The sequence below is a fragment of the Eptesicus fuscus genome, chromosome 15 (assembly GCF_027574615.1).
Source record: "Eptesicus fuscus isolate TK198812 chromosome 15, DD_ASM_mEF_20220401, whole genome shotgun sequence".
NCBI lineage: Eukaryota > Metazoa > Chordata > Mammalia > Chiroptera > Vespertilionidae > Eptesicus > Eptesicus fuscus.
The window spans coordinates 52,444,702-52,462,927 of NC_072487.1; the positions used below are offsets into that span (position 1 = coordinate 52,444,702).

At 48.7% G+C, this 18,226-nt stretch overlaps 1 protein-coding gene across 2 annotated transcripts in view; it reads left to right on the top strand.

Moving 5' to 3' along the window:
• TMOD1 (tropomodulin 1) overlaps window positions 1-18,226 on the top strand; it is a 74,748-nt gene that overhangs the window by 31,358 nt on the left and 25,164 nt on the right. For both annotated transcript variants that reach the window (XM_054727110.1, XM_054727109.1), the window contains exons 3-4: window positions 3,517-3,673; window positions 11,023-11,142. In XM_054727110.1, coding sequence (XP_054583085.1) covers window positions 3,517-3,673; window positions 11,023-11,142 — 277 coding nt within the window. The remainder of the gene's footprint in view (window positions 1-3,516; window positions 3,674-11,022; window positions 11,143-18,226) is intronic.

Sequence of the window (18,226 nt, forward strand, 5' to 3'; positions counted from 1 at the left end):
ATAGCTATCCTAATGGGTATGAAGTAGTATCTCTTTCTGTGTTTGATGTTCATTTCCCTGGCGACTCATGATGTTGAGCATCTTTTCATGTGTTTATTGGCCATTTTTATGTCTTCATTGGAGAAACGTCTATTCAGATCCTTTGCCCATTTTTAGATTGGGTTGTGTGTCTTATATTTTGAGTTGTAAGAGATCTTTATGTATTCTGGATGCCAGACTTCTGTTAGATATATGATTTGCAGTTTTTCCCCAATCTGTGGGTTGTCTTTGCACTCTCTTGACAGTGTCCTTTAAAGCACAAGCATTTTAATGTTGAGAAGGTCTAATTTATCTATTTTTCTTCTGTTGTTTATTGTTTTAGTAGCATATCTAAGAAACCATTGCTTAACCCAAGGTCACAGAGATTTATGCCTATGTTTTCTTCTAAAACGTTTATAGTCTTAGCTCTTATATTTAGGTCTTTGATCCATTTTGAGTTAATTTTTGTTATATCATGTGAGGTCACATGCCATTTTTGAAGATAAATTAAAATGAGAAATCATCAGGACTTTAAAAATATGCAGCTGTCTCTGATTTTAATTGAAAATCATGTTATGTTTCATTAAACATATCATTTAATGGAAAAAATTAATTCCTAACAAGGCTGATATTCTCAGTAATTACTTTAAGAATTCTATAACCTAAGAATTGTTAGAAAAAAGGCCTTTGACATTCTTGTTTCTTTTTTAAAATCAACTGCATTCTGTAGAGATTTAAATAAATAAAGCCATATTTTAGCATGCTATATAAATGATATTTTAAAAAATATTAAAAACATGTCTATTTTCCTCTTATAATGACATGGGCTTCAATTTAACACAGTGGTTTTCAATCAGGAGGGATTCTGCTTCCCAGAGGACATCTGGCGATATTTGGAGACATTTTTGTTCGTTACAATGTAGGGAGGAGGATGGTACTGTCATCTACTGGACAGAGATGCTGCTGAACAGTCTACAGGGCCCAGAACAGCCCCAACACAAGGACTCACCCAGCCCCAAATAGGAGTTGTGCCACGGTTGAAAACCCTACTTTCACTAACTCAGTGGCCCCTCTTAGATATATTCGAGAAGAGGTGTGAGTTTGCAAACCCCTTCCCCCTCATTTACAACCTCATGGTTTTCTGCTGTCACAATACTGAGCCTTTCAGAATGTGCCCCAGAATGTGCCCCAGAATCTTCACTGCCACCACCACCCTTACAGACAAAAACCTTGGAGGATCATTGGGAAAACGCTTGTTTCTGTTGCTTAGTTTATTTTGTACTTGTGTGTTTTCATTTCTGAATCTTAAGGTATATTTGGATAAGTCTTCCCCGGTTCAACATGCATATGTGGGCAACCAAGTCTCCTGTTAAAATGTATTTTATCTGATTATAGAACAATAGTTATAAGAAGTAGTTGTGATGCTTGGCATTATGCTAAGCACGGATCCTGCATTATCTAATTTAATTTTCTCAACAGCCCCGAGTGACTAACATTCACGTATTCCAGCCACAGATACTGGGGCACAATGAGATGCAACTGGCCCTGGGTCATATGCGTCATCACTACTCCAAGTCAGGGCATGAGCTTGAGGGGACCACTGTGAGGTGCAGGCATGTCACAGAGCGTTGGGTTACTCATTATGGGTAGTCACAGAGAGACAGGTGGTTCTCGCCCTCAGTTAAGTCACAGTCAGGGCCCTGCCATGGGGGAGAAGGAGTGGACCACACGGCTAGCCAGCCACAGGAGGGCCATCTCACCTTGGGCGTGCCCACCGATGCGTGGCTCACCTGTGACCATCACCCGTCCCGCATCCGCATATCACAGTGGACAGCATCTGAGGACTGCTGCTTAGGGGAAACGGGGATGTCTGTGACATCTCTTAGGTTCTTAATAGTCACCCCTAATCCATCAAGGCTCAAATTCTACCTACGGGCCATCTACTCACAACATGCTCCGACTCCCAAATGTCTCTTCTGACTTGTGGCTTACATCCACTTGCATGTTCACCAGCACCACGCCCCGAGCCCCTATACATGCCCAGCACTGAGCTAGACCTGCTCACCTTCAGTCTCCCAGAGTCAGGGCCACTCCGGTCCCCTGATCTCACAGGCACTGCTCTTTACCGGAATAGCACTGAGGGGGTTTAACAGCAGTGAAACATCTTGTAAAAAATATAGACTGCCGTTAATCAGGAGTATTTCCCTCGCAGGCTTTATCCCTCTGTGTGCACATAGCTATCCCCACATACCTGGTATCGTTCCCCTCTCAGAGGGATTTTGGGAAAGGAGCCTTGGTGTGGGTGAGTGACTGAAGGTATGCATTTTGATGTACAAAGATCGGAGATGGAATGGCTGTCCGGTTAGGCCACGTTGGGGGTGTGGCAGGAAGTGAGGTGAGATTCTGCTCACATCTGCCTTCCAGGTATCCTCCACCACCTCTTTGAGTGAAAGGAGGGGAGAGCAATGATTAGAACTGACGATTGCCCTCCTCCCCCAAATCTAAAGAAGACCTGTCCCTGAAACTCCTTGGGCAAATCTTGCCTTGTTCTGAGCCTCAGTTTCCCCTTAAAGGATGGATACATACATCAGACAATCTCTAAGCATCTTTGCAAGTATAAACTCTTTTTTTTTTTTAAACTTTGAATGTCTAAGGTATTGGGGGATGCATTAAAGGGAAGCCAACCCCCCCCTACTTAGGAATCTGCTTTAATAGGAAGCCCACACCTAGAAGCCTGCCCACGTTGGAAGGAGACACGACAATGATTGGTTGATGCTATCTTTCTTCAGAGACCCATCTCCAGGGGCGACGTTCAAAATATTTAACAGCCAGCATTGCATGAGCACTGACTGTCAGAAAGAGAGAAGGAGCTGGTCGGGCCTTCCCGGGCTGCAGCCTGAAAGCTCGCCTCCCCCACCTGGCCCGCCTCGCCTGCCCGTGCCACCTCTCCCACCTCACCGCCTGCTGAGCCTTTGCCAGTTGTTTTTTTTTGGGGGGTCTGCCTCTTCCTGCCTGACTCTGCATCCGGGGCCCTAACTCAAACCCCTTGGCCTTCTTCTCTCCCCGATTGCTTATACACAACGGCTATAAATATCCTCCTGCATCCAAACACCAGCTTAATCATATTTGTCACTCAACAGATGCTCTCGGAGCATCCCTCTGCGCTCAGCCCCATGTTGGCTGACCCCTCACCCTCTCGTCTTCAAAAAACATTAGAGGCTGAGGAACGCAAGGAGATCCAAAGGCCTAGCCTAGCTCTGCCCTCGCCTGTTGCATGACCTTAGACACGTCCCTGTCCCTACCAGGTGTCAGACTCCTTCCATGTAAATGAGTGACTTGAGCCCCATTGTTCAGTGATGAGTTTCTGGAGAAATGCACGTCTTCAGCAGCTGACCTCTCTCTCTCTCTCTCTCTCTCTCTCTCTTTCTCTCTCTCTCTCTCTCTCTCTCTCTCTTTCTGTTTCTCTCTCTGTCACCCGGGCTGCCACCTCCACTGTAGAACGCACTGCTGCCTGCAGGCCTGAGGCAGAAGGATCAGACCACCAAGGCGCCCACGGGCCCCTTTAAAAGGGAGGAGCTCTTGGATCACTTGGAAAAGCAAGCAAAGGAGTTTAAGGACCGAGAAGATCTGGTCCCCTACACAGGGGAAAAGCGAGGTACCGAATCATGTTGCTCTTATGAATATGTCACTCTCCATGAATCGCTGAGTGCCAACTGTATGCCAGGCCCTGTGTCGAGCCCAATGTGAGTGGGCCTCCTTGCCTACATCCCTGCGTGGCCAAAAAACATAAACCCAACTCCAAAAGCATTGCTGGTGTAGATTTAGGGAAGTTATGGTTAAACCAGATCAGTGTAACTCCCCCCTTAATCCCCTTTAACTGGGATGCCCTGCTTATTTTTTTATACAAACCTAGACACTTTTGGAAATGATAGAAGTGATCATTAATCGTGGTATCAGCACCTGGGACCTAAACAAGGCCCATTCTGTGCAAACCAAGAACAAGAGAGACCCTATCTCTCCCCGAACCACCCCTGCTCTTTCCCAAGAGTTCCTCTCTCTGGCAGTTGCATTACTCCTTCCTCCCTCCGTGCCTCCATGACTGCCCCAGCCTAAGGCAAGCCTCCAGAAGTGTCTGAGGAACAGAGGCAGTCCTGACCACCCAGTCCTTCGAGGGCTTCCTGTTGCTCTCCAAACCTCTTCCACCATGCCCGCCCTTGCTCAACTCCCTGCTTCCCACAGGCCTGCTGAGCGCTTGTCCACCTCACCACCTGTGCAGGTAGTCCTCTTCCCTCTGCCTGGAATGCTGGCCCTGCTGGCTGCCTCTGTGCTGTCTTCCTGCCCTGGCAGAGGCACAACGGTTGGAAACAGCCTGGAGCAGGGTGCATTCGGTTGCAATCCTGGCACTACCCCTTCCTAGCTGTGTGAGCTGGAGTAAACTGTTACACCTGCTGTGCCTCCATTTCCTGGTCTAAAAGGGGCCGATGAAAACAGTATTACCAGTTATGAGGCTGAGGTAAGACATGTAGTGCCCGACCCGTAGTGAATGTTATGCGAGTATTAGCTATGAGTACCCTTTCGGTCTCACCTGCCCTGATCCCTCTTTCCGGGAAGCCTTTCCTGTCTCCTGGGTTTAGGATGTGCAGTCCCTTCAGCTCCCCCTTGGGAATTCTCCACCTCAGGGGTCTGTGGGCTTCCTTCATAGCAATTCCCACGTTATCGTCATCTCTGTATCATTTGTCTCTCTCACTGGCCCGTAAGCCCCATGAGGGCAGGGACTCGGGCTGTACCCTCAGCACCCGGTGCAGGGCCTGGTGTACAGTAGGGCTCAGTAGAGAGTTGGTGAATGAATGAATGAATTCAAATTAAATAAATGCATAATGCCTGGTGGCTCAGTTGGTTGGAGTGTCATCCTGTGCACTGAAAGGTTACAGGTTCGATCCCCAGTCAGGGTGTGTATGAGAGGCAACTGATTGATGTTTCTCTCTCCCTCTCTCTCTCTCTCTAAAATTAATTTAAAAATATATTTTAAAAAAAGAATATAAGCCCCATGAGTACAAGTACCACATCTGTCTGGTTCATTGCAACCACATCTAACAAACCCTACCACATAGTAGACACCCAATATATATTTCTTAAATTAGTTAATTGTGTAATTAATTGTTTAGCCTCTTCCATTCTCCCCCAAGAATGTAAGTGAGATGAGCGAAGGGTCCAGGTCTGTGGCTGTTAGCTCTGTATCCCTGTTGAATTAGCACAATACCCTGCAGAGTATCTGCTGGATGAATAACAAAACGAAAAGGGCAGCAGGAGTCGACACAGTGGGGAGGACGGTGAGCCATCCCAAACCCTGGCGTTGGAGCTCAGACCAAATTTTATTGAAAACTTGGAGGGTTAGGGAAGCCCAGGGGCACCTGGCTACGGAACCCCAGAAGGAGGACTGTGTGATCTGGAAGGTGGTGGCAGGGCAAGGGGTGGGGATGACTGGGGCCTTGACCAGAAGGGCTAGGTGTGTCCTGCTGAGAATGTGGCACGAGATGTTCTTAAGCAAGGCACTGGTGCCATGAGGAGTGGTTTCAGCACAGCAGAGAAAGAGAATAGAATCTCTGGATTTCATGGCCTTAAAACACTCAGCGTCCCACCCACACATTTGAAAAATGAGAAAACTGAGGCTGTGAGAGAGTCGGCAGCAGGCCCGGGTGGACGGCTGGTGAGTCCTTGCTGGCGTCCACTTGCTCAGGCCCCCATCGCTCTCCCAGGGGAGGAGCTGCGGAGGGGATGGGTGTGGGAAGGGAATCTGGGCGGCATACAACCAGTCCTGCCGCTCCAGAGGAGCCAGTCTGGCTGGAGCCTGGCACAGTGCTCTCGGCTCCCAGAGCCTGACTGCCTTCGTGAAAAACCAGGCCGACCCGAGGAGGGTAGCTAGAATTTATTCTGTTGCCGCATAATGACAAGCTTAAAAGGTTCATCATCATCACTCTCACCCCCAACATCAGTGCCATCTCCATAAAGTATTTCCTGGTGATTGTTGGAGTCCTTGTAGATTGAATGAGGGGGGGAGGGGGTCTCAACAGAGAGTGTGGGGAAGACCTTCCATCTCCACAGCCAGACTCAGGGCCTTTCAGTCCAGCCCTGGCTGGGCGTTCACCCACGCTGGGCCTAGAGCTAGCTAGGCTGAGGGGAACCAACACTCCAGCACACAAGACCCAACAGAACGTGGTAGGAGCCATACACTGGTGCACAGTCCTGAGGAATGTGAACTTCATTCACGCTGACTCAAGCAGGGGTCAGAATAAAATATCCATGCAGAATATTTTCGTTAGAATTAGATTTGTTTGGCTATATGTGCTAGGGAAAAAAGTAAAATAAGAGAACTTAAGCAAGGTGGAAGTTTAATTTTCTTTCACTTACAAGAGTTGTAGAGTTATGCAGTCCAGAGCTAGTAAGGCATCTTGCCTGGTATTAGGAATCAACACCCTTTCCAGTTTATTATTGTTATTGTTATTGTTATTGTTATTGTTATTATTTTAATCCTCACCCGAGGATATTTTCCCATTGACTTTTAGAGAGTGGGAGAGGGAAAGACAGAGAGAAATATCAATGTGAGAGAAGAACATCGATTGGTTGCCTCCTACAGGAGCCTGATCAGGGCCCAGGCCAGGGAGGAGCCTACAACTGAGGTATGTGCCTTCACCGGAATAGAACCCGGGATCCTTTGGTCTGCAGGCCGATGCTCTATCCACTGAGCCAAACCGGTTAGGGCCACCCTTACCAGTTTTTTAATCTTTCATCCCCTGCAATATGTTCTTGTCCTCGTGGCCTTTCTGGTTGCTTGAAGCTCCAGCCATCACACCCACATCCAATTAGTAAGATGAAGGAAGGGAAGAAGTCCGAATCCTTCTTGTACCTCTCTGGAGGCGCCTGCTGTAGGAGATAGGAAACCACAGGTCTTAAATATTTATTGAATTTCATCCTAGGCATTGTATTGGTCATTTTCACAGTTGATTTTCATTTTAGCCCCTTTGTCTCCTTTGTATGTTTTGCCCTTTTCCAGATCCATCTCTGGATACATTTCCCCCCAGATGATTTTGTTGTGTATTGGCCATTGCTGTAAACAATTTAAACAATAAAAGTAACTCAACGTAATTTCCTCCACTGAGAGATAGACACTGATCCCATTTTAGTGAATATTCTTCTGGACATTTCTCTCTGCACTTTCTACCCCTTCCCACCTCTACCATTACCACCCTGGTCCAAGTCACCCTCATCTCTCACCTGGACTATTGCAGGAGCCTCCTAACTATCTCCCGCTTCCATCCTCACCTGCTTCGGGCTATTCTCAATCAGTCGTGAAAGTGAGCAGGTTTTTTTTTTTTTAAATTGAGGTAATAGTCACATAACATAAAATTAGCCATTTTAAAGTGACCGATTCAGGGGCATTTAGTACATTCATAATGTTGTGCAAGCACTATCTCTGTCTAGATCGAAAACACTGTCATCACTCTAAACTAAAACCCTGTACCAAATGAGCAGTTCCTCTCATTCTCCCTTCCGCTCGCGCCCCGGGCAACCACCAGTCTGTTTCTATGGATTTATCTATTCTGGATATTTCCTATAAATTAAATCACATAATGTGTGACTTCGTGTGTCTGGCTTCTTTCGCTTAGCGTCTTGTTTTCAAGAATCATTCATTCCCTTTTATGACTGAATAACATTCTGTAGTTTGTTTAACCATCCATCCAGTGAGGAACTTTTTGGCTGTTCCCACTTTTTGGCTACTGTGATTAGTGCTGTTATGAACTTTTATGTACAAGTATTTGTGTGTGTGTGTTTTTTTCAGGTTTTTTCATTGGATCATATGGGGGGAATACGTTTTTTGAAGAACTAAAAAACTTTTCCAAAGCAACTTCACCATTTTACATTCCCACCAGCAATATACAGGGTTCCACTTTCTCCACATCCTTGCCAGCCCTTGTTATTTTGGTGTTTGGTTTTTACTGTAGCCATCCTGATGGGTGTGAGGTGGTATCTCATTGCAATTTCGACTTGCATTTCCCTAATGACTAAGGATGTTGAGCATCTTTTCACATGTTGTTGGAGAAATATCTAAAAATCCTTTGCCCATTTTAAAATTGGGTTTTGTTGTGCTTGTTGAGTTGTAAAAGTTCTTTAATGTAGTCTGCATATTAGACCCTATCAAATATGTGACTGTGAATATTTTCTCCCATTGTGTATGTTGACTTTTCACTTTATTGATAATATCCTTTAATGTACAAAAGTTTTAAATTTTTTATTTTTATTGATTTTTAGAGAGAAAGGAAGGGAGAAGAAGAATAGAGAAATAGAAACATCAGTGAGAGAGAAACATCATTGATCAGCTGCCTCCTGCATGTCCCCTACTGGGAATTGAGCCTGCAATCCAGGCATGTGCCCTTGACTGGGAATTGAATCGGTGACCTCTTGGTTCCTGCGTTGATGCTCAACCGCTAAGCCTCACCAACCGGGCAAAGTTTTACATTTTTATGAAGTCCAATTGATCTTTTTTTTTTTCTTTTGTTGTCATGTCTAAGAATATATTGCCAAACCTAAGGTCATAAAGATTTACATCTGTTTTCTTTTAAGAGTTTTATAGTTTTAGCTCTTATGTTGAAGTCACTGATTTTTTTCCATTTATTTGTATAAATGCTATAGATGCTATGAGATAGGGGTCCAACTTCACCCTTTTGCATGTGGATCTCCAGTTGTCCCAGCACAACTTCTTTTTTTAAAAAAAAAAAGTTTTTTATTGACTTCAGAGAGGCAGGGAGAGAGAGAGAGAAACATCAATGATGAGAGAGAATCATTGATTGGCTGCCTCCTGCACACCCCCCCACTGGGGACTGAGCCCACAACCTGGGCATGTGCCCTGAGCAGGAATAGAACCATGACCTCCTGCTTCATAGGTCGACGCTCAACCACTGAGCCACCGGAAGGGCCATCACAACTTCTTGAAGAAACTATTCCTTTTTTCATTGAATGGACTTGGCACCCTAAAATAACTTTGCCATAGATCTACGTATAGGTTTATTTCTGGACTCTTAATTCTATCCATCGTTTCTATATTTATCCTCATGTCAACGCCACCTTGCTTTATGTTGTAGTAGGTTTTTAAATCAGGACGTCTAAGTCCTCCAACTTCATTCTTTATCAAGATTGTTTTGGCTATTTGGTGCCTCTAGCAATTTTAAATGAATTTGAGGATTGGCTTTTTCATTTCTGAAAAAAAATAAAAAGCCATTGGAATTTTGATAAAATTGCATTATGTCTTTAGATTGTTTGGACATTATTGCCATTTTAATATGGTTTTCCAGTCCATGAACTCGGGATTCTTTTTTATTCATTTATGTCTTTTTTAATTCCTTTCAGCAGTGATTTGTAGTGTTCCATGCACAAGTCTTTCACGTCCTTGGTTAAATTTATTTCTTTTTTTTTTTTTCCTTTGGATGCTATTAGAGATGAAACTAGAGGCTCGGTGCATGAAATTCATGCACTGGGGGTGGGGGTCCCTCAGCCCAGCCTGCACCCTGACCACCTTCCTGAAGGAGCAGTGCCCCCTCACTCACACCCAGCCTAGAACTTCCTAGTCATTTGCTCTGCTTTATATTTCCCCATAATATCCTCTAATAGCTTTACATGCTTGTTTATTACCTATCTCCTTTCACTAAGTTGTAAATTGTTCATTGATATTCCTCTAGCCCCTAGAAAGGTGCCTAGCACATAGGATACACTCAACAAGTATCTATTGCATATATCCTATATAATAAAAGGCTAATGTGCAAATCCGATCGGTGGAACTACTGGTCGCTATGATGCGCAGTGACCACCAGGGGGCAGATGCTCAACGCAGGAGCTGACCCCTGGTGAACAGTGTGCTCCCACAGGGGGAGCACTGCTCAGCCAGAAGCTGGGTTCATGGCTGGCAAGCACAGCAGTGGTGTTGGGAGCCCCTCCCAACTCCGCAACAGCGCTAAGGATGTCCAATTGACAGACCTAAGCCATCAATTGGACATCCCCCAAGGGCTCCCAGACTGTGAGAGGGCACAGGCTGGGCTGAGGGATCCCCACCCCCTGAGTGCACGGATTTTGTGTACTGGGCCTCTAATATATATAAATATAAATATAAATATAAATATAAATATAAATATAAATATAAATATAAATATAAATATAAATATAAATATAAATATAAATATATATGTATATGTATGTATATATATGTATATATATATGTGAGTGTGTGTGTGTGTGTGTGTGTGTGTGTGTGTGTGTATAATTTTTCATGCATGGAATTAAATTATTCATGCTATTTTGTAAACTGGCTTTTGCCACCTTTTGTCTTGGCATTTTCCTTCTTAGTAAGTGGAGAGCCCCATCATCCTTTGTAAGAACTGCTGGGACCCCATCGCATGGATGCCCCAGAATTCCTCCAGCGGTCCCTCTGGGTGGACACTGCAGTGACCATCCTTGTGCCCCTCTTTGCTCCTCATTCAGTTCTGAGTCTGACACTTTAAAAATATCACGTCCCATGAGGCAAGGAAACATTTCTTGCTCCCTAGTCCTCTTTTAATAATTTGAGTGTATTTTATTTATTTTGTTTAGAAATGTTTCTAAATTTTTCTCTCCTATCAGACCCCTTAGTTAGGATATCCCAGGCACTGGCATTCGACTTTTTTAAAATCTTTTTTCTACTTACAGGCCATTTAAATTAATGACCCATGTTTTCAATAGCAAACAGTCTAGTTTGACCAAGCTATAAAGGTATCCTTTTCAAAAAGAAAGGTACTTTGTGGGAGATCTTCCATTCCTGTTCTTGGGGAGGTCTGGCACTGGTCCCCAGAGGGAGACACCTCCAGGGACGCTCAGCATGGAGGGATCCCAGAGCTCAGGGAAGGCGCCAGGGCTGTTGCCGGAGGCTGCCCGGTGCCGCCGCGCTTGCACTCCCTGTAATGGACGCTCATGTGTTTGCAGGAAAGGTCTGGGTCCCCAAGCAGAAGCCGATGGATCCCGTGCTGGAAAGTGTGACCCTGGAGCCGGAGCTGGAGGAGGCCTTGGCGAACGCCTCCGACGCGGAACTCTGTGACATCGCAGGTGAGCGGCGCACCACACGCTCCCGTGTCCTCCAGCAGGACTTGACCTGCGTCTGCAGGGAGCCGTGGGCAGTTTATTTCAATGTGAACCGCCTCTCTCTCTCTCTAACAAGGACTAGAGGAGACCAAGAATATTAAAATGGAAGTCCATCATCAAAAACCAAAATGAGGGAAATAGAGGTAGAACCACCTAAACTCATTACACTATGGAACCATCGGTTGTTGCCATGAGACCCCATCCCAGAGGGATGTGGAAGCATCCTGGGGTGGGGGCTGGGGCTGCTTGGGCCCTGTTCCCATCTGCATCAAATCCTGCCCATGCCACCTGGGAAGAGAGAATGGGGGGACAGACAGAGGACTGTGGGCATCCCAAGCTTGGGAGGTTCACAAGGGCTAGAGCAAAGCCATCTGATTTTACCACTTTGCACCCTCAGGAAACCCCCACCTCATATTTGTACAGCACTCTCCCTCTTCCTGTGTATTGCCACATGATCTTCCCAAATGGCCCCTAAAACTCCAGCAGGTGGCCTGATCTTTAGAGCCCTTCACCACCTCAGCATCTCTCCTTACTACTGTCTAGTCTCTGCCCCACATGCCCACCAAGAGTCAGATCTGGCCACACCTAACAGTCTGCATGCCCCCCACCCCACCCCCATCGTGCTGTGCTCCCTGGCCAGGGGGATGGGTAGTCTTTTGATTCTGCAGACTTGGGGGCTATTAACCATCACCACCCAGATGATGACAGGAGGGTGGGTAGGACGGGGAGAGACTCAGACACGTGGGAAGGGGAGAGGAAAGATGGGGTTGACTCTGCCTGGCTGAGGTTGAGGAGGAGTCAAGGAAGGTTCCAGATTGCCAGCTCCAGAAACTAAGTGGCTGTTGGTGTCATTAATGAGCGTGTATTCGTCTGCTTGAGCTGCCATAACAAAATACCCCAGGCTGGGTGGCTTAAACAACAGAATTGTATTGTCTCACGGACTGGAAGTCAGAAGCTCAAGGTGGCGGCAGGTTTGATTTCTTCTGAGCCCTCCCATTGGCTGGTCAGTAGCCACATCTCACTGCGTCCCTCTATGCTTCTGTCCCCTGGTGTGATGTGTGTCCTACTCTTTTCTTCTGAAGACGCCAGTCAGATTAGACTGGGGCCCACCCTGAAAGCCTCATTGCAACTGAGTCACCTTTTCAAAGACCTTACCTCCAAGTACAGTTACACCTTCTAAGGTCCTGGCGATCAGGATGTGAACCTTGGGGGTTTTGGAGGGACACAATTCAGCCCCTACCGGTGGCAGAGGAGCAGGCTCAGGGGAACTGCTGAGTTCAGTTTGAGACCTTTGGAGTTCAAAGTGCCTGTGGGCCACCCAGGCGGGAAGTGTTGTCCATGGACGTCTTGAATTCTGCAAGGGATCCTGCTGCAGCCCTCGTGGCGTCATTAGCATGGAGATGTGGGCATCAGTAGCATTGCCAAGCTCCAGGCAGAGGGCATGACAGGAGTGGGGCCTGGGGGTGTGCAGGCAAGTGTCCTGGCTCGGGTAGAAGCCTTTGAGAGGTGAGGGCCAGTTAGCCATAAATGGGCTGGGAGCCGAAGGTCAAATCACAATGGACAGAACCTAATGCAAGAGCTAGGGAGACAGAATGAGGGTTCGGGGCTGGCCTGAGACACAGAGGTGTGTGAGGCCGGAGGCCAGGTGAGGCCACCAGTGCTGGGGGACATGGTCTCCTGCCTCATCGCATCCTCTGGCTTCTCGTGGGTGCTGTGCGTGCGTGCTGGTGGCATTTGTCGCAGGGGATGGGAGAGGGAAAGGGGGAGGCTGTCATCTACAGTGGAACCATGTGGGGAGGGACAGTGAGAGGACTCCAACATGCAGGAGGGGTGACCTTGGGTGCTGGTGGCCAAAGCCAGGTTTCAGGGACCAAGTGGCGAATGCAGAAAGCCAGTGCGTAGACTGTGAGTCCAAAACGCCCTTCCCTCAGGAGGCAGGGAGTTTAGGAAAGACCATAGGACAGTGGCTTGAAGGGTGTCAGGGGCCGAGAGAGCGAGGTTTCCATTCCACTATGAAATACAGAAGCCGTGAGCACCCACCCGGCCCTGATGGAAACAAACACTTAACTCAGAAAACGTAACCGGTTTGCTTTGAAGTTCAAGTTTTGTTTTGTCAAAACCACACAAGTCATAGTAGATCCCACATCATGCCCATGGATTTCGACCGAACCGTTTCCCTGATGGGGGATCCCCTTGACTCCCGGTTAATCTGTGCAGCAGGGAGGTGGGTGGCTGACATCCTTGTGCAGCACCTCCACGCTGACTCACCCCGGAGCTGTTTTTATCCTGGTCCTTCTCCCCCTGATCACCCTCCGTGACATCACTCCCCTCATTAGTCAGCTCAGAGGGATTATCAAATGACTCCACTGTCAGAACCGCCAGCTTCTGTGCCAAAATAGAACTGCAATATTGGGCCGAGTTTCTGTGTTGATTTCTTGAAACTGTTTCTTTTATTTTTGTTGGCGTGGCTCATTATTATTATCTGTTCATGATACCATACCCTTCCCATGCCCGGAGAGGAGAGGGGAGCCGTCAGTCGACACAGGTGTTCACCGGCTCAGCGTGGGCGCCTCTCATTGTGTATCAGCCATTTGAAGGTGACGGTGTCTCTGGGGAAGGAGGGGCTGAACAGATGCTGACCTCCAACGCCGAGGTCCCAGGTGCGCTGGGCATTGCTTCCAATGCCTTGCTGTTTATTTATTGATGACAACACCCTGTGAAGTAAGATTCATTGTCCCCATTTTACAGACGGAGAAAGTAGGCACCGTGAGGTTAAATGCCTTGCCCGTGGGCGTGGAACCCAGGCAGCTTGGTGCGATGGCCCACTCGCTTCAGCACCAACTGGTGCAGCCTGGATAAAGCCCTCAGGGTTGGGGGGCACAGTGGACGCAGACGGTGGGTGGAGGGGGTGCCGAGTCTCCCGGAGTGGCTGGGGGAAGATGGGGCCACAGTAGGAAAGGCTCTGTCTGTCTCTTTGTTTAATCCTCACCCGAGGATATTTTTCCATTGATTTTTAGAGAGTGGAAGAGAGAGGGAAAGACAGAGAGAAATATCGATGTGAGAAATATTGGTTGCCTCCTGTATGAGCCCAACCAGGGCCCAGGCCGGGGAGGAGCCGGCAACCTAGGTACGTGCCCTTGACCGGAATCGAACCTGATACCCTTTGGTCCACAGGCCGACACTCTGTCCACTGAGCCAAACCGGCTAGGGCAGGAAAGGCTCTGGATGCCACATTCCGGCGCTGACACCTGGGACTAGGGGAGTGCTGGAGAGGCGGATGAAAGCAGGGGTGTAGGCAGAGAGGCAGTGGTGTTTAGAGGATGGGGCGTCATAGAAGGCAGCCCCCAGGTAAGGCCAATGGCCAGGTGGAACCATGGGACTGCATAAGAGGTGGCTCCACCGAGAGACCAGCTATTCCTAGTGCTGGATCAGAGGCCAGAATTTCAAATATGCTGCAAGAGATGGAGGCAGGGGGCAGGACATCTTGCCAGAGTGCTGGGTGTGGCTGACCCACCAGAGGCAGGGATGGAAGGGTTGGGGGGTGGCTGGGCCTTCCCAAGGAGGGGGTGCATGGAGCCAGGAGGTGGACGAGTCACTAGAGATAGAAAAGTAGGGAGAGGAGGGCATCACTTGGAGCCTTCACACCTCAGCTCCCAGGCAGAGCACTCCCATAGGCTCACCTCCGCCACTCACACATTCACGCACTCCGCGGCCGTGTATCTGGCCTCCCCTCCGTGTGCCAGGCGCTGGCCCGGCCCTGGTAGAAGAAAGCAGCCTGGTGCCTGCCCTCCCAGAGCCACCTAAGCCAACACTGAGGCCAGTGGGAAATGACAAGTGAGAGTGAGTGTCGCAGAGGGTAAAGGACAGGGTGCAGGAGGGGGCTGGGCTGCCTGCTGGGGAGCTAAGGCCAGAGACAAGCTGATCCTGAAGGAGGAAGGGTGATCGGTGAGCCGCTTGCTTTGCAGATGCACATGCACGGGCTTGGCATTTGGTGCTGGTAGGAACAGGTAGGACCCCCAGCAGGCGTCACATTGACTCAGGTGTGACACGGGTCAGGCAGGGCCTGTGAACTCTCGTTTATTCATTTGTTTTCATGTTTGTGCGTCATTCATTCACTCGTGGAGTCACGTGCATTATTGAACTCCTACCGTGTGAATGAGTCAGACCCAGTCCTCGCCCTTGGCGGGCCCAGGACGTGATGAGGACGGCGCAGAGGCATGTCAGTTTTAACGTGAAAAGCGTCGCCACGGGGTGGGGAACACTTGCCTCTGACAGTACTGAATTCTTGGCATGTGGCCTTGGGCTGTGGCTTGGGGGCCCCTGGGAGTCACCTGCAAGCACTTGGCATGATCGTGCCTCCCCTCCTCAGTTAGGGATGCCATCCTGGCTTGCCTTTGGGGACCCTTCAGATGGGACAGACCCAGAAGGAATTGTGGGTAGGGAGACTCGCCCTTCAGAAGGGCCAACCCCAGGCAACCCCAAGGGCCGTTGGCACCCCCTGGCTCTTGTGACTCTCAGAGGTCGTCTTAGGCAGAGCCCCCTCCCCAGCTTCAGGTGCTCTTTCATGCCCGGAGGCTCCTGCTGTAGGAGAGGCAGGGTGCGGGCATTCAGCTGCGCCCGGTCCTGGGCCAGAGCCAGCTTCTCCCACCTGTTCCTGGATGCCTGCGTCTGCCCTGCACCGGCCTGAGCCGTTGGCCGCTGGACAGGCCGGGGTGTGTGCCGTTATCTCTCGGCACCCTTAGCGGAATTACGAGCCGAGTGAGCCCTGCCAAGGCAGAGAGGGGAAGGAGAACTTGATGTTCTTTTTCAGAGTTCAAAAATAGTCCTTTTTGAGTTTTGAGGAAGATTTGACTTATTTTAAAAAACTCACATTCCCTAGTGCTAAATCCAGCCTTGCCAATATCTACCAGGAACGAAGCAGCAGGCAATGCTGATGTGCTGTTTTCCTTCATCACTCATGCCTCCCTCCCTCCCTCTCTCCTTCCCTCCTTCCCTCCCTCCTCCCCTCCCTCCCTCCTTCTTCTCCCTCCTTTTTTCTCTCCCTCCCCCCCCCCCTCCCTGCCTCTGTCCTTCCTTCCTTCGTTTTTTTCTCTCTTGGATCCCTACTTTCCTCAGAGTTCTTCTTAGGCCTGCTATTGGCATTCATGACTTCCTAGAATACATGTTATCTGTTTTTAGGATTTTGAAGGAGAGGGGAAGTTTAGAACTTTAGGAGTGCTGGTGACCTAGTGCATGGAGGCGTGTGTGGGAATGAAAGCTAACTTAGAAGCCGGAAAGTCCTCACTAAATGGTCTCTGACAAACCATTTCCGCTCGAGCCTGCTGGAAAGTGGAGGGTCCACAGCGCGTTCAAACAGGATAAAATGATGAGATGTGATGTGGCCGTTAAGTGCTATGTGAAGGTAAGAGACCAGCTTTCGAACACACCCCATTTTACAGGTGAGAAAACTGAGGCCCAAAAAGCAGACGTGACAGGGTCACCCAGCAAATGAGTACGAAGGCCAGACTGGAGCCCAGGTCTCCTTCCTCGGGTCCCCGGCACGTTCTGTAACCTTCCTGCCTCTGCCCTCCTTTCTGGACTGTTACAGGAAGCTGTCATCCGAGCCCAAAATGTATTTTACATTTTCCATCTCTATACACGCTCAGGAAGACCAGTCAGCCACGTGCAGCCGTGTCTGTCCTGGGATTCCCAGGAACCTTTCCAAACTGTTCTTCCAAACCTGCAGTCGCAGCAGCAGCCCAGAAGCTCCCCGAGCCACTCCCTGTGTGGGAGCTGGGAGGGCGGCTCCAGAAGGCGATGCACGGTGCTCCGATCCACCTGCCGCTGACTCAGGCCTCAGCTCCCACTACCCACGTAGCCACAGCCCAAATAGAAGCCCAGAGGGCCTGTAAAATGCAGATGCCTCTCTCCCTACCAGTTCTCCTTAGTGATGAGCCGGCAGGTCTAATTTTAGCAGAGAAAACGCTTAGAATGTGAGAAACAGAAGGGACTTGGAGATCATCTCATCTTGTGGCTCTCAGCTCCCACTGAACATCAAAACCATCCAAGGTGAGATTAAAAAATATACCTCCAGAGATTCGGATTAGTTGGTCCAGGGTGGAGCAAGGATATTGTCTCAAAGTTCCCAGGTGAATTGTATGTCCAGCCACGATCTTGTCTCACCCTTTCATTGGACAGAGAAGGCTGAACCCTGGAGAGGGAGGGGACTTGCCCAAGGTCACACAGCATTGGGGGCATAATCAGGACCAGTCCTGACTCTTCCCTAAGGGCTCTGGTATTTTTTTTCTAGCTAGAAACCACGTCTCATGAAATGGCTGGGGGAATTTTTAAAAAGCATCAGCAAATAATATTTACCAAATGCTTACTGTATTCTGGAAGAGGTAGAGAGAGAGAGAGATTATATTCTTTCCTGGCCTCTGGAAGTCTATAGCCCAGTAGGGGAAGGACACAGATACCCAGATATTTCTAACTCCTGGTATACTATGTGCTGGGATAAGGACACCAGGTGCTGTGGGAGAACTAGCAGGGGAGAGGGAGGAATCCAGGAGGACTTCCCGGGGGAGGAAGTGTTATTCTAAGTCTTGAGGGATGGAGGGGTAGAGTTGTTAGGTCAAATGCAGGATGCTCAGATAGATTTGAATTTCAGATAAACAACAGGTAAGTTTTTAACATAAGTAGCCCAAAGACTAAATGAGACCTACGCATACTAAAACATTTTTCAACTTTTATCTGAAATTCCAACGTAACTGGGTGTCTTTAATTTTATGTGCTACATCTAGCAACACGACTAGGGGCATTTCAGCAGTGGGCGCTGCAAATGAGAGAATTGACAGCGTGGGGGTGTGGGGATGGGCGGTGGCCTTGGCAGAAGCAGGAGAAACTACTGAGCAGTGAGTGTCCCTGGGGCAGAGAGGGTGTGCGGGAGGGACAGGCTGTAAAAGCAGGGCCAGCCCAGGGAGTGCTGGTGAAGCCAAACTCGGGGGGTCACAAGCCACCACCCACCCACCCACCCACCCCGATGACTGCAACAGCCTCGTGGTCCCCCCAT